Source organism: Somniosus microcephalus, chromosome 20, assembly GCF_052327205.1.
Source record: "Somniosus microcephalus isolate GS21.2 chromosome 20, FLI_Smic_1.0, whole genome shotgun sequence".
Lineage (NCBI taxonomy): Eukaryota > Metazoa > Chordata > Chondrichthyes > Squaliformes > Somniosidae > Somniosus > Somniosus microcephalus.
In genome coordinates this window covers 22744766-22760086 of record NC_141006.1, presented here as the reverse complement: position 1 = coordinate 22760086, position 15321 = coordinate 22744766, and the positions used below count along the sequence as shown (strand labels likewise).

General features: G+C 45.9%; 1 protein-coding gene across 3 annotated transcripts in view; it reads right to left on the bottom strand.

Annotated features, from left to right (window-relative positions):
- Positions 1-15044, bottom strand: part of inpp5b (inositol polyphosphate-5-phosphatase B) — a 131184-nt gene extending 116140 nt beyond the window's left edge. For 2 of the 3 annotated variants that reach the window (XM_085962397.1, XM_085962398.1), the window contains exon 1: positions 2618-2708. Coding sequence is in view for 1 of the 3 variants with exons in the window: in XM_085962401.1 (XP_085818527.1) it covers positions 2618-2728; positions 6482-6505; positions 8623-8720; positions 10474-10554; positions 14430-14485 (370 nt within the window). In the remaining 2 variants the exon portion in view is untranslated. Of the gene's footprint in view, positions 1-2617; positions 2729-6481; positions 6506-8622; positions 8721-10473; positions 10555-14429 lie in introns of those variants that run through there. The other variant, XM_085962401.1, reaches the window with a different exon arrangement.
- Positions 15045-15321: the final 277 nt, after the last annotated feature.

Sequence of the window (15321 nt, the reverse complement as noted above, 5' to 3'; positions counted from 1 at the left end):
GTATGTGCCATGACAATATGGTGCCATTGTTTCCTTGGAGTGGAGTGCCAGCTTCAGTTGCATTCTAGAGCCAGCATAGCAAGAGCTCCCAGGAGAAAGGACCTCTATTCTTGTAGGTATGAACAAAGAGGTTTGTTGTGGTGATTATGGATTTAGTAGTGTTATATTGTAAATCTGATGCCAAATGTTAGTCGATAACCTACAACACCTGCCAAGGTTCCAAAAGCAACACAACTCGATACGTGACTAACCAACAAAGCACGCGAGCATAGCTGGCAAATATTCAACTGATGACTCTACAAGGCTGGATTGAGGCACTGGGTTGAGTGGATTTGAAAGACCATTTCATTTATCAGCACTCCCAAAATGACACATACATGGGTGAAGTGCTGGACTACTAGTGTTTGTACAGTGTATTTTTTAACAGCCTTAATTTGCCCTGCCACCTATAATGATTTGTTTACATACACCCCCAGGTCTCGCTGTTCCTGCACCCCCTTTAAATTTGTGTCATTTAGTTCATATTACCGCTCCTCATTCTTCCTACCAAAATGAATCACTTCACACTTCTCCGCATTAAATGTCATCTGCCACGTGGTTGCCCATTTCACCAGTCTGTCTATGTCCTCCTGAAGTCTGTTACTATCCTCCTCACTGTTTACAACATTTCCGAGTTTCGTGTTATCTGAAAACTTTTCAATTATGTCCTGTATACCCAAGTCCAGGTCATTAATATATATCAAAAAGAGCAGTGGTCCTAATACCGACCCCCGGGAGACACAACTGCGCACTGCCGTCTTTTCTGAAAAACAACCGTTCACCACTAATCTCTGCTTTATGTCCGTTAACCAATTTCATATCCACGCAGCCACTGCCCCTTTAATTCCATTGGCCTTAATTTTTCAAACAAGTCTACTATGAGGCACTTTATCAAACACCTTTTCAAAGTCCATATACACAACATCAATCGCACTACCCTCATCAACCCTCTCTATTGCTTCATCAAAGAACTCAATACTCAATCAAGTTAGTCAAACATGATTTGCATTCAACAAATCCGTGCTGGCTTTCATTTATTAACCCCCTTTTTCCTAAGTGACAATTAATTTTGTCCCGGATTATACCACCACCAACGTTAGGCTGACTGGCCTGTAGTTGCCAGGTTTATCCCTCTCCCCTTTTTTGAACAGGGATATAAGATTTGCAATCCTCCAGTATTCCGGCACCACTCCCATATCTAAAATTGTGGCCAGAGCCCCCGCAATTTCCACCCTTACGTCTCTCAGCAACCAAGGATGCATCGCATCCGGACCAGGTGACTTTTCTACTTTAAGCACCGCCAACCTTTGCAGTACCTCCTCTTTAGCTCTCTTTATCCTGTCCAATTTATCTACTACCTCGAAGGTTTCGACCGGAAACGTTGACTATTTCTCTCTCCACGGATGTTGCCTGGCCTGCTGAGTATTTCCAGCATTTTCTGTAGTTATTTCGGATTTCCAGCATCCGCAGTATTTTGCTAGCGTGCTTATCTACTACCTCCTTCTTTACAGTGACATTGGCAGCATCCTCTTCTTTAGTGAAGACAGATAAAGTACTCATTTAGTACGTCAGCCATGCCCTCGGCCTCCAAGATGATCATCTCCTTTTTGTTCCCAATTCGGCCCCACCCGCCTTTGTCTACCCTTTTACTATTTATATGTTTATAAAAGACTTTTGGGTTCCCTTTTATGTTACCTGCTAATCTATTCTCATACACTCTTATTCCATTTCTTTTAATATCTCCTCTGTACTTTCTGTATTCAGCTGGATTCTCTACTGTATTATGAACCTTATATTTGCCATAAGCCTCCTTTTTCTGTCTCATTTTAACCTCTAGATCTTTAGTCATCCAGGGAGCTCTAGCTTGGGACACCTTTCCTTTCCCCTCATGGAAATGTGTCTACGTTGTAGCGAACCATCTCCTCTTTGAAGGCGTCCAATTGTTCAATAACTGTTTTGTCTACCAATTTTTGATTCCAATCCATGTGAGCCAGATCCCTTTTCAACTCACTGAAGTTAGCTCTCCTCCAGTTAAGCATTTTTACACTCGATTGTCCCTTGTCCTTTTCCATCACTTGGGGTCAAAGCCAGCAGGTCTGGTTGAAAAATAAAACCAGAAATAAATTGCCATCTTTTCAGAGGCCACTTAACCTGGTGCCACAAACTCTTTTCTGGAGTGTTCAAGGCGATGAAACCAGCCTGGAGCACGCTTGTGGGGCCCACTTCCACCACTGGAGGTACAGTATGCCCGCCCCTTGCAGGTTTGCAATACATTGGGAGCACCGGAGGGGTGGCACTGCGTGGAACTCCAGCAAGTTATGCCACTCCCATCCCTGCTCCATTTATGATGTTAAGCTCTCATGGTGCAAGAGTAACCAGTAGCCTGCCCCACCCCCTCAGGAAATCCCAGCGCTAGTTCCAACAAGGTAGCGACTTGGCATAACCTGGTCCTGATCCTATTCCCGGCACTGAACGTCTCCGCTTGCCCCAAATCTGCTGGCACGCTTGGGGATTTTTGGGGCCTTTCCATTTAAAGATTGCTCAAAAACAAATCTAAGAGTAACAAACTTTTTCTTACCTTCACACGCCTTGTGGGCTTCCTGTAGGAATATCCTGGTCTGTGAACCGAAGGGTAGCTGAAGTTCTAGATCAACATCTCTTGATATTATTTTGACTGTGGTATCGGAACCTGCGTGGAGTGTCAACATGCATTTCAGAACAACATTGTTGCACTTGGTCATCTAAAGCGGTGTACACACAAACCAAATCACCACATCACAGACTACATCTACAGTTAAACCACCAGTTCATCATAAGCACAGGCGACAGTGCAGCATGAAACCTGCATCAGATTAAGACGCACAACCTGCTTTACTCTTTAAATTTAGGCTCGTCTACCTTTCAATGCACCACTTTCAACCGCTAAAGACCACAACAGAGTTGCTCTAGTATGCATTATATATGTACCATATAAATGGGAGAAATTTGCCCACTTTTTTGCAACACTATCTGGACAAAAATCCCAATTGTTTTGGTGGCCCTCTCTTGGGTTAAAGGTGTCCAGGTGCAAAGCTTCCTTGAGGAGCTAAACAGATTTTGTATTTTAGAAATATAAAATGGACATCAAATTATAAGTAACAATTTTGAACCTTTACAAGCTCATTCAGAAAAATCACACCTTCATAATATGAGCAAGCACATTTAACTAAAAGCAGCTGCAAGTATGAATTTAACAGAAAATTACACTTTTCTTTGCGACACTAACATTTTAATGATGTGGTTACATTTTCAGTCAGTGAAGGGCGATATAAAAGCTGTGGTTATACTGACACCCAGTGGCACAACCCAGGCTGTGTGTGAAGCCCACCAAATGTCAGTGGCATTTATATACTAATATAACGAGCACTGATGCAGAAAGCACAAACTGTTCCAAATGCATTACATCTTATAGGTTGGATTTTCTCAGATTTCAAATCCAACCTAGCCTCAAAAACTCGTGGTGCAACAATTAAGTTAAAACCGGAAGCTTTCATACTGCACTGAATGGTTCAAGGAATTCTGAACTGGTTAGTGTTACCAAACAATTAACTTTAAAATTATAAACACACACACAGTTCAGAAATGTGAACATTTTACAAATTAAAAGGCTCTAAAGGGTGCATAAAGAAAAAAATCTAAATCTAGAAAATTCTTCATAAAAATTGCAAACTCTACAAGGGCGGCACGGTGGCATAGTGGTTAGCACTGTTGCCTCACAGCGCCAGGGACCCGGGTTCGAATCCGGCCTCGGGTGACTGTCTGTGTGGAGTTTGCACATTCTCCCCGTGTTTGCGTGGGTTTTCTCCGGGTGCTCCGGTTTCCTCCCACAGTCCAAAGATGTGCGGGTTAGGTTGATTGGCTATGATAAAAATTGACCCTTAGTGTTAGGGGGATTAAATACGTGGGGTTACGGGGATAGGGTGGGATATGTGTTGGTGAAGGGGTTACGGGGATCGGGTGGGATATGTGTTGGTGCAGGCTCGATGGGCCGAAATGGCCTCTATCTGTACTGTGAGGTTTCTGTGATTCTGTGAAACCACTGCAAACTGATCACAGACGATTATTCCTTCCTGGATACCGTCCCCCTACTCCAGAGCTCAGAATCAAAGAAGCAATTTGAAAAATGCCAAATCCCAATAAATCATAGTACATTCACATTTTTGCGGAATAATTTATATAGCCAGACAGAGAACTTCTTTGAAGCCGTCAGTACATTTGGGGGGGGGGGGAGATAAACAAAGGAATCAGTTGCAAAAATGAGTAGAGAGTCTAACCCCATTATGGCCCAGCTGAAAAGATGCCAAAAGCCCAGTGATTTCCAGCATGACAAAATCCACAACTTAGAAGAGTACTGCATTAAGTGAGAGACCTGTTTATAATTGCTTTAGTAACAAAATGTACAGATCTTGCATTTTCATGTACAGGTTTTATATGATGAGTTACCACCAATGCATCTGTGGCGCCAGCACCAAAGGCTACTGTAAAACAGTTGCAGATCGCATCCTGCAGGCCAAGTCTGCAGCAGAGCTGCACTTGATCGGAGTGTTAACAGTACAAATCTCAAGTCAAACAATATAGCGGCTGCACCAGGCAGCAATTCAAACTTTAGTACAACACGAATATTCAAAGGCTGCATGGACCAATTAATCATCGCAAGGACTGCAGCAGTTCGAGGAGAAGGCCCACCACCACTTTCTCAAGGCAACTGGGATGGGCAATTAAAATGTGGCTTTGTCAACGCTACCACATCCAGAGAACAAAAAATAAATTATAGAAGTTACACCATGAAGAATATGTTGTAATAAATAGTTATTAAGAGTTGCAATTGATAGTCATTTCATTTTTTTTTTTTTTAAACTGCTAACTATCTTTTCCTTTTTAAAAGGAGCCCAGGTGTAAAACATACATTAGAAGGCAGTACCTAAAATGCTTTAAAAGGATCATAAAGATGATTCATTATTGCAAAATACACAGAATTCTACATTATTTCTCTACACGTGTACTAGAATAAAGATTCGGTGCACAGTAAACTCCCACTCAAGTTCAGTCAGGCTAGCTGGAAGATTTGAGCGAAGCCAAGCTCACAGGCACTGGCTGAAGGAAAGCAGAGAGAGCAAGTATTCAACTATGCTTCACATCTCCAACTTGTTTTTGCCTTTCTGAGAGTGAGCTTGTTCCAAGCTTGCAGATGTCTAGTCCATTCCAGTCCCTGGTGGACAAACTGACCAGCTCCTTCAAACAGCCCCAAGTTGGCGTGAGCTGCTGAAATCGCTGAAACTCAGATGTTCTCAAGCTGATGTAGTAAAAGTTCAGCAGCTCATTGTCTTTTCTTTCATAAGCCAACTTACCATTTACCCACAGCTCCTGAACACAGGAATATGTGCGTCAGCTTTTCAAATGCCCAGAAGCGCTGCTGCGGAGTCTCAGTCTCCCTGATGGTGCCTCGGTGCTCGGTCCTCCAAGGCATGTCATCAATCTACAAATCCTTGGATGGTCTGGAAAATATTCTGTCTTGTGTAAGGGCTAGGCCAACGTGTGTGCCAGCTCGAGTGCTGAATTTCAGGAATTTGAAACTCAGACCCGAGAACCCCACCCCCCCAGGACTGTTTGAAGAAGCTCAGTTGCTTGCCACCAGAGAGGGAAGTGGAGCAAGTGGCAAGGCTGGTTGTTCAATTTTGTTCCCCCAAAGTTTCACAAAAGTCAGCATTTATGGCCAAGGCAATTTCCTGTGGGAAGTTGAGTGAATCCAGGCTGCTTTCACATGCTACCTAGTGGCCAGTTGTACAGCAACACTGTCAAAGACCAGGAAATATGTAGCTCTCAGCAAATGATAAATTCATAAACTCCATGAACTTCAGCTCATCAAAAACTCTGCTGTCTGTATTCTAACCTGCACAAAGTCCCGCTCACCCATAACTCCTGCCTATGGTGACCCACATTGGCTTCCAGTCTCCCAATGCCTCCAATTTAAAATTCTCATCCTCACGTTGAAACCCCTTCATAGCCTCGCCCCACTCTATCTGTGTAACCTCTTCCAGTCCTGCAAGTCGCCCCTCTGAGCTCTCCGTTCCTGACTTCACTCTCTTGTGCATTCCCCTCTCCCTTTGCCCACCATTGGTGGCCGGGCCTTCAGCTAGTAGGCCCGTGCTCTGGAAATCCCTCCCATAACCTCTCCACCTCCCTCTCCTCCTTCAACACCCTCCTTAAAACACACGTCTTTGACCAAGATTACCCTTCCTAATTTCTCCTTTTTTGGCTCAGCATTCATTTTTTTATTTTATTATGCCTCTGTAGCACCTTGGGACATTTGCCTATGTTAAAGGCAGTATATAAATGCGAGTTGTAGGTATGAATTTATCAGTTTAGCAATGTATGTGATACAGCTGAAACAAGAAAGACTTACCAATAACATGTACATTCTGAATCACTGAAAAGCAAATGGAAAAATAACATTAGCTTATTATGCAATACTAAATCTTACTGATATATTTATTCATTTAGATGCAGCCTGTGTGATGATCAAGAGGATTGATAACAGTGATTGGATCAGAGCAATTTCTCCCTTGCACTCAGTGATGTGTCAGTTTGTCTTACTTCAGTTGTTGAATTACATAGAATTTACTGCATAGAAACAGGCCATTCGGTCCCAACAGGGCTATGCCAGTGTTTATGCTCCACACGACCCTTCTTCGTCTCACCCTATCACTCCTTTCTCCCTCATACCTATCTAGCTTCCCATTAAATGCATCCATGTTCTTCGTCTCAACTGCTCCCTGTGGTAGCAAGTTCCACATTCTAATCACGCTCTGAGTAAAGGAGTTTCTCTTGAATTCCTTACTGGATTTATTAGTGACTATCTTATATTTACGGCTCCTAGTTCTGGTCTCCCCCACAAGTGGAAACATTTTCACTACGTCTACCCTATTGAAGCCCTTCATAATTTTATAGATCTCTATTTGGTCACCCCTCAGTCTTTCCTTTTCTGGACCTATAGTGTGGGATGAAATGACTAAACACAAGTTAATTAGGAGCAGTCAGCACAGATCTTTAAAAGGCAGGATGTGCTTGACCAACCTCAGAGAATTATTTTAAGAAACAATAAAGAGAGGGTAAGATGAAGGAAATGCAGTGGAAGTGGGTTGTATTGATTTTAAAAGGTGCCACAAAAGAGACTTGTGGCAAAGATAATTGTACACCGAATTAAGCAGAGGGTGACCACGTGGATAGAGATGGCTGTAGGGCAGAACACAAAGGCTGGGATTGGAAAGATTAATGATTTTCCACAGGGCCGCTTTTGTTTGCTGTAAGCATAAAATTATCTGCACTTAGGAATTCTGGGAACAATATTTAAACTTCTGGATGCCATAAACTGTGGAGTGATGCAAATTGTGATAAAGATTGTAGAAGGTTGCTGGAAGGTGGATTGATAGGCTGGTCAGATAGATGGCAGATGCAGTTCAATGCAGAGAAATATGAAGCATGTATTTTGGAAATTAGAATAGGGAAAGGAAATAAACCACAAATGGTATTGATTTTAAATATAGAGAAGAGAAGTAGAATGATCTTGGTGTGGGGATTCACAGACCATTAAAAAGGCAAAAATGTAAGTAGCTAAGGACATAAAAATGGCAAATGGAATCTTTGATTTTGTACTTAGGGGCACAGAATGCAAAAGCAAGGAGGCAATGTTGAATTTCTAGAGCAAGAAGACTTGTCTACCCTTTCAATCAGGATTGATTCAGTCTCATGGATGAAATGGTAGCATTTAGATCAATAGCTTACTTTAAAAAAGTACTTTGAACATTCTTTCTATGAGAGCTCCCTACTGGGGGCCAGACACCCCAGACCACGGCATTCTCCACAACCACGACCATTGTGTCTTTCTGATTAGCTGGAAGGAGAACCACTGGTTACAGAGTAAAGAGACCAACCTTATGTTTCCCCTCTCGTGAAGTGGACAGCCTACTGAACAACTTCATCACGAGCAAGCATCAGAGAATCAGGAAGCTCATATTAACAACTCTTTGGCCTTAAAGCTGTGCTTGGCCCACGTAACTGACTAATATTAAAACAGTAAAAACCAACAGTGATGGAAAGAAAAGGCCAGCAGGAAACTGTCTGAACATCATTGCTTTAAACTCAAAATGCTTCAAGAAATGAAGGTTGAAAATATGTTAGCACAGCACTAAAATCTAGGTTATTGTACTCTACCGGGGGATGAAGTGCACAAGAGGCTGTAAACTTTGGATAACATTCACCACATGCTGGAATTAGTGTCCTTTTTGTATTACTTTTACTGATGCTTCAAGTTATTTCAACATTTTTACTGGGCACAGTGGCAGTGTAACCGCACCTCCAACAGCTAGAACATAAGCAGCAGCAGAGAGGGTGGCCCAGTATAATTCCCCGTGAGGTGAATTCACAGTATTGGTGCGACCACTTGGGGAATGCTTCCAATTATCCTGTGTGTGGACCAAAATGTTCGGCCACGTTCATGCCCCATCTCGTGTCTTTTCTAGAATTACAACAGCAGCAAGTCAGTACCTTCCTCAATGACAAAATCTTCTGTCACGGGCACTATTTCTTCCAATGAAACATCTTCTGCGATGATTGCCATTCTTCTATGAGTGTACATAAAAATTCTAAAAAGAAAAACTCATGTTTAAAATCTGAAACAATTTGTTTGAACATAACAGACAGTAAGTGCCAGAATTGTTTGAATTCATTCTCAGGACGTGGGCGTCACTGCCAAGGCCAGCATTTAGTGTCCATCTCTGGTTGCCCCCAAGAAGATTCGTCTTGAACCGCTTAGCTACAACGGAGTGGCTTGCTAGGCCACTTCAGAGGGCCACTAAGAGTCAGCAACGTTGGTGTGGGACTGGAGTCACCTATAGGCCAGGCCGGGTAAGGACGGCAGGTTTCCTTCCCTAAAAGGACACTAGTGAACCCGTTGGGTTTTTACGACAATAAGACAGCTTTTTGGTCACTTTTACTAACACCACTTTTTTTATTTTTAGATTTTTCTGAAACTGAAGTCAAATTCTTAAACTGCCATGGTGGGATTTGAACGCATATTCACTGGATGCTTTGCTCGGGCCTCTGGATTACTAGTCCAGTAACATAACCACTACGCTAACAAACACGACCTACTTCATAAACACCAAGTTTTGTTCAAACAATCAAAAGCCAGTCACAGCTCCTTGCAACAAAATGTCAGTTTGGCGGTGGGAATAGTTTGTGAATGAAACACACAATCAAAATGTCTTGTAATCCCATCGCAGAAGGTTGAAAAAAATCCTTTAGCTCTTACGGAAGCCTTCAGACATTTGGGACATTCCATTCAACTCAGCAAAGGTACTTCCCCCATTAGAAGTTTGAGTTTTTTTTCCAAATCTAGCTAAACCTAATTTCTTTAGTAAAAACTTACTTTTTGATGTTAATTCCTTTCACCAGTGCCTTGGATATAGTAAAGCTATTAGTGTGTGAAGGGAGCTTGTAATGACCACCGTCGCAACCGACTTCATGCTGCATTATAACAGGCAGCTTCCTAACACAGGGCTCGTCTGAATTATTACAATTTGATTTCTCATTCTAAGTATCAAAGAAAGGAAAGGAAAGAAAAAGAGAGAAAGAAAAGAAAGACTTGCATTTATATAGTGCCTTTCACAACCACCAGACGTCGCAAAGCGCTTTACAGCCAATGAAGTACTTTCTGAAGTGGAGTCACTGTTGTAACATGGGAAACGCGGCAACAATTTGCACACGGCAAGCTCCCACGAACAGCAATATGATAATGACCAGATAATCTGTTTTGTTATGTTGATTGAGGGACAACTATTGGCCAGGACACCGGGGAGAACTCCCCTGCTCATCTTCGAAATAGTGCCGTGGGATCAGTATGAAATGATCCGACAGTTTGATAATATCTGCATCACTAGCAAATGTTTGAACAAAAAAACGGATCCAGTAAACCCACAGTCCTTAAGGTTAAAAAAAAAGTGTTATTAAAACTAAAAGGTACAACAATGTGATCTGAAGGCAATAAACCACCCCAGGCTACACAGACTGATTGTTAATCACCCCCCCTGGTTAATGGAATCATCCAGACCAAAGCAATCGACAGCTAACATGGGAAGGATATTAAACCCGAGGAATTGAGACTCTTTCCCATAGAAAAAAAATCAGGCGGAGAATTATCTCTGGAACTGTCAGAGGTCTGATTCATTCTCAGTTTATAATATTATTTGAAATCTTAAATTTGGATTACTGGCTTATAATGTACTGCTAGGCAGTCTATCATTTGCTATTTATTGTTAACTATGAAAGATTACACTGAGATATTTGAAAGCAGGGGTGACAATAATACTTTTAAGCTTAGAAAAATAAGGAACTTACGCATATTCACTGCTGCATTCCACAAGTCCTATAATACGGCTTTCATTCGATTCTCCATCCCGCACAGTGCCTTGTACCGCATAGAAAAAAATGTTAAGGAAGAAACAGAGCTCACTGCAAGTACAAGGAGTGTTACACTTGCAAACTTAACAAGTCCTGTCAATAGTGCACCTTAAACTGCTTACAATCTGTGGGTAAATCACAGTCACATTCATGACCTTCCCATTCTGGCTGCAACCTTTCCTGATGTCAGGAAGGGAAGGGGTGGGTGAAGAGAAGGAGGAAAGAGGGCGAGGTGGGATATGTCCATACAGTTTAGCAATGCCAAAATCATGTTTGTCTATACAGGTGGGCTAAGCCTACTCAAAGCCAGAATTAAATGACAGTTCAAAAGTAAGTGGCTGCAGTCATTTACTTTACTGCTGTTTAACCACCCGAGAGGCAGCAAAGCCATCTCCTGAGTTGGTGTTCCTTAGTTCTCGAGACGCACATCACGCCTCAAATATGCTACTGTACTGCATCCAAATACAGGGCTGTCGGAGGCAGTGCTGTACTATAAATGGGTATGAAATAAGTCCAGTCAGTTTTTCGTCAGAAACACAGAATGAAATATTGCATCTTGGGAGGGAGAGAAAACATTGATATTTTCTGTTTCAATCTGTCGGAATCCCACTTTCTGCTGATTGGTCAAAGAACTGCTGGAAATTGGAAAAATCTACATCCTGTCCTCCTGAATTCTGCCTGTAGCAAGAAGCAAGGGAGGAATGTCTACAAACGGATGGAAATCGAAGAGAAAGGGAAGGAAGAAAAGGAAAGGGGTAAAAGGATTGAGAAACATCTAAACACAAGAGACCAACATAACCCTTTACAATTAATTTAAGCTCAAGATATTAAGATGTCGATGTTATGATTTGGGTTAGTTATACATGTTATCCAGTAGTCAGATGAGACACAGCACTGTTGGAGGCTGGGGAGCACATCCTGTCTGGGGTGATGAAGGATATCAAGTTTGTAAGCAGATGTGCAATGATAAGAGGATTTTACAACAACCTTACCACATGGCAACTTCCCCAATAATTCAATCCCCAAGCCAAACCAAACCCCAATTAAACAAATCCACCCCAGCCAGACAAATACTCACAGAAACCCTCCGCAATCAAAAAACCTCCAAGCAAACCAGCAACAATTGAGCAATCCCCAAACACACCCCAATACACTGAGCCCCCTCCCCAAACACACCCCAATACACTGGCCCCCTCCCCAAACACACCCCAATACACCGACCCCCTCCCCAAACACACCCCAATACACTGGCCCCCTCCCCAAACACACCCCCAATACACTGACCCCCCTCCCCAAACACACCCCAATACACTGACCCCCCTCCCCAAACACACCCCAATACACTAGCCCCCTCCCCAAACACACCCCAATACACTGACCCCCCTCCCCAAACACACCCCAATACACTAGCCCCCTCCCCAAACACACCCCAATACACTGGCCCCCTCCCCAAACACACCCCAATACACTGACCCCCCCTCCCCAAACACACCCCAATACACTGGCCCCCTCCCCAAACACACCCCAATACACTGACCCCCCTCCCCAAACACACCCCAATACACTAGCCCCCTCCCCAAACACACCCCAATACACCGACCCCCTCCCCAAACACACCCCAATACACTGGCCCCCTCCCCAAACACACCCCAATACACTGGCCCCCTCCCCAAACACACCCCAATACACTGCCCCCACTCCCCAAACACACCCCAATACACTGACCCCCTGCCCAAACACACCCCAATACACTGCCCCCACTCCCCAAACACACCCCAATACACTGACCCCCTGCCCAAACACACCCCAATACACTGCCACCACTCCCCAAACACACCCCAATACACTGCCACCACTCCCCAAACACACCCCAATACACTGACCCCCTCCCCAAACACACCCCAATACACTGACCCCCTCCCCAAACACACCCCAATACACCGGCCCCCCTCCCCAAACACACCCCAATACACTGGCCCCCTCCCCAAACACACCCCAATACACCGGCCCCCCTCCCCAAACACACCCCAATACACTGGCCCCCTCCCCAAACACACCCCAATACACCGGCCCCCCTCCCCAAACACACCCCAATACACTGACCCCCTGCCCAAACACACCCCAATACACTGGCCCCCTCCCCAAACACACCCCAATACACCGGCCCCCCTCCCCAAACACACCCCAATACACTGACCCCCCTCCCCAAACACCCCCAATACACTGACCCCCCTCCCCAAACACACCCCAATACACTGGCCCCCTCCCCAAACACACCCCAATACACTGACCCCCTCCCCAAACACACCCCAATTCACTGGCCCCCCTCCCCAAACACACCCCAATACACTGACCCCCTCCCCAAACACCCCAATACACTGACCCCCCTCCCCAAACACACCCCCATACACCGACCCCCCTCCCCAAACACACCCCAATACACTGACCCCCCTCCCCACCAAACACCCCCCAATACACTGACCTCCTCCCCAGACACACCCCCAATACACTGACCCCCCCTCCCCACCAAACACCCCCCAATACACAAACACCCCCCCATACACAAACACCCCCCCAATACACTGACCCCCCCGCAAACACCCCCCCAATACACTGACCCCCTCCCCAAACACACCCAATACACTGACCCCCCTCCCCACCAAACACCCAATACACTGACCCCCCTCCCCAAACACCCCCCCAATACACTGACCTCCTCCCCAAACACCCCCCCAATACAATGACCCCCCCTCCCCAAACACACCCCCAATACACTGACCCCCTCCCCAAACACACCTAATACAATGACCCCCCCTCCCCAAACACACCCCCAATACACTGACCTCCTCCCCAAACACACCCCAATACACTGACGCCCCCCTCCCCAATACACTGACCCCCTCCCCAAACACACCCAATACACTGACCCCCCTCCCCAAACACACCCAATACACTGACCCCCCCTCCCCAAACACACCCAATACACTGACCTCCTCCCCAAACACACCCCCAATACACTGACCCCCTCCCCAAACACACCCCCAATACACTGACCCCCCTCCCCAAACACACCCCCAATACACTGACCCCCCTCCCCACCAAACACCCCCCCAATACACTGACCCCCCTCCCCACCAAACACCCCCCCAATGCACTAACCCCTCCTCCCCACCAAACACCCAATACACTGACCCCCCTCCCCAAACACACCCAATACACTGACCGCCCTCCCCAAACATACAATACACTGACCCCCCTCCCCAAACACACCCCAATACACTGCCCCCACTCCCCAAACACACCCCAATACACTGGCCCCCTCCCCAAACACACCCCCATACACTGACCCCCCTCCCCAAACACACCCCCATACACTGACCCCCTCCCCAAACACCCCCCCAATACACTGACCCCCCTCCCCACCAAACACCCCCCAATACACTGACCTCCTCCCCAAACACCCCCAACACACCCCCAATTCACTGACCCCCTCCCCAAACACACCCCCAATACACTGACCCCCCTCCCCAAACACACCCCCAATACACTGACCCCCCTCCCCAAACACACGCCCAATACACTGACCCCCCTCCCCAAACACACGCCCAATACACTGACCCCCCCTCCCCAAACACACCCCCAATACACTGACCCCCCTCCCCAAACACACGCCCAATACACTGACCTCCTCCCAACCATTAAATTGCCGGGACCTGCCCCTCCCCGCTGGGTAGATTATAATTTACGGGCGGGGCCAGGGACCCCGCGCTCACTTGCCCCTATACATGCTGATGGTGATTCGCTCTATGGCCACAGAGGCCCGGGGGCTGAAGTGGGGAATGCAGAGAAGCGACTGTCCCGAGGCGGCCTCGGCCCCCGGGCCCAAGGATACTGCCCGGCACTCGTCCCTCGGCGCCAGCGTCTCCTGCACGACAACCGACTGGTCCATGGCAACCCCCGGGCTCCGGCTCCCTGGCAACGGCGCGCGCCCCGGGGCAGTGCAGGGCTCTGCTGTCTCTTTGCAATCCCCTTCTTTGCAGTTTCTCCTTCAATTATAGCCTGAGTTTTTTTTGCAAATCCTTCTCGGTTGTTCCACCCTCTGTTCTCTTTTTTGGGGGGAATCGCCTTCCCGAGTTATTCCAGCTTCCGACCCTTTTTAAAAAATATTTAAAAATTATTTTCTCCGTTCGTTCTTGCTGCAATCCTCTCTTCCAGTTTCGGCTCACTCTTTTGCAATCCCTCTTCTTGCTCCTGTGGTTTCTTTTTTGTTTGCAATTCTCTCGCCTTCCTTTTTTTGTTGCAATCTTTATATTTTTCCACTCCCCTACCCTTGCTGTAATTCTGTCGATCTCTTTTTCGAAGCTGAGGATTAGTCCGTTTCTCCCCCGTTAACACTCCTGCTTGACAGCTGCGAGCAGTTCAGTAGCTCGGCTGCCACGTTTGATGGTCGACGCCAAATCTCAGCCCTGCTTCCTGGCCGGACTGCCGGAAATCGGACTGCAGCATTCACAAGCCTTCCCCCTCCACTGTTTGTGGGTTATCATTATACTGTATCTCATTTGCATCAGAGAACATAGTGCAATGAAAATGTCTGCTTGTAGGGGTAACATTGTGGTAATAAGTACATTCCGTTCCCGACTGTCTCAATGGGGAAAAGAAATACATCACAATGTGTCCCATTCAAGCAGGCAGACCTTGGCCTAGAAATCGGTCTCGGACGGTGGCGCAAAACGGGTGGTATTGGATCGGCCGCCCGTTAGACGCAGCGCCCGATATTCGGTTCCA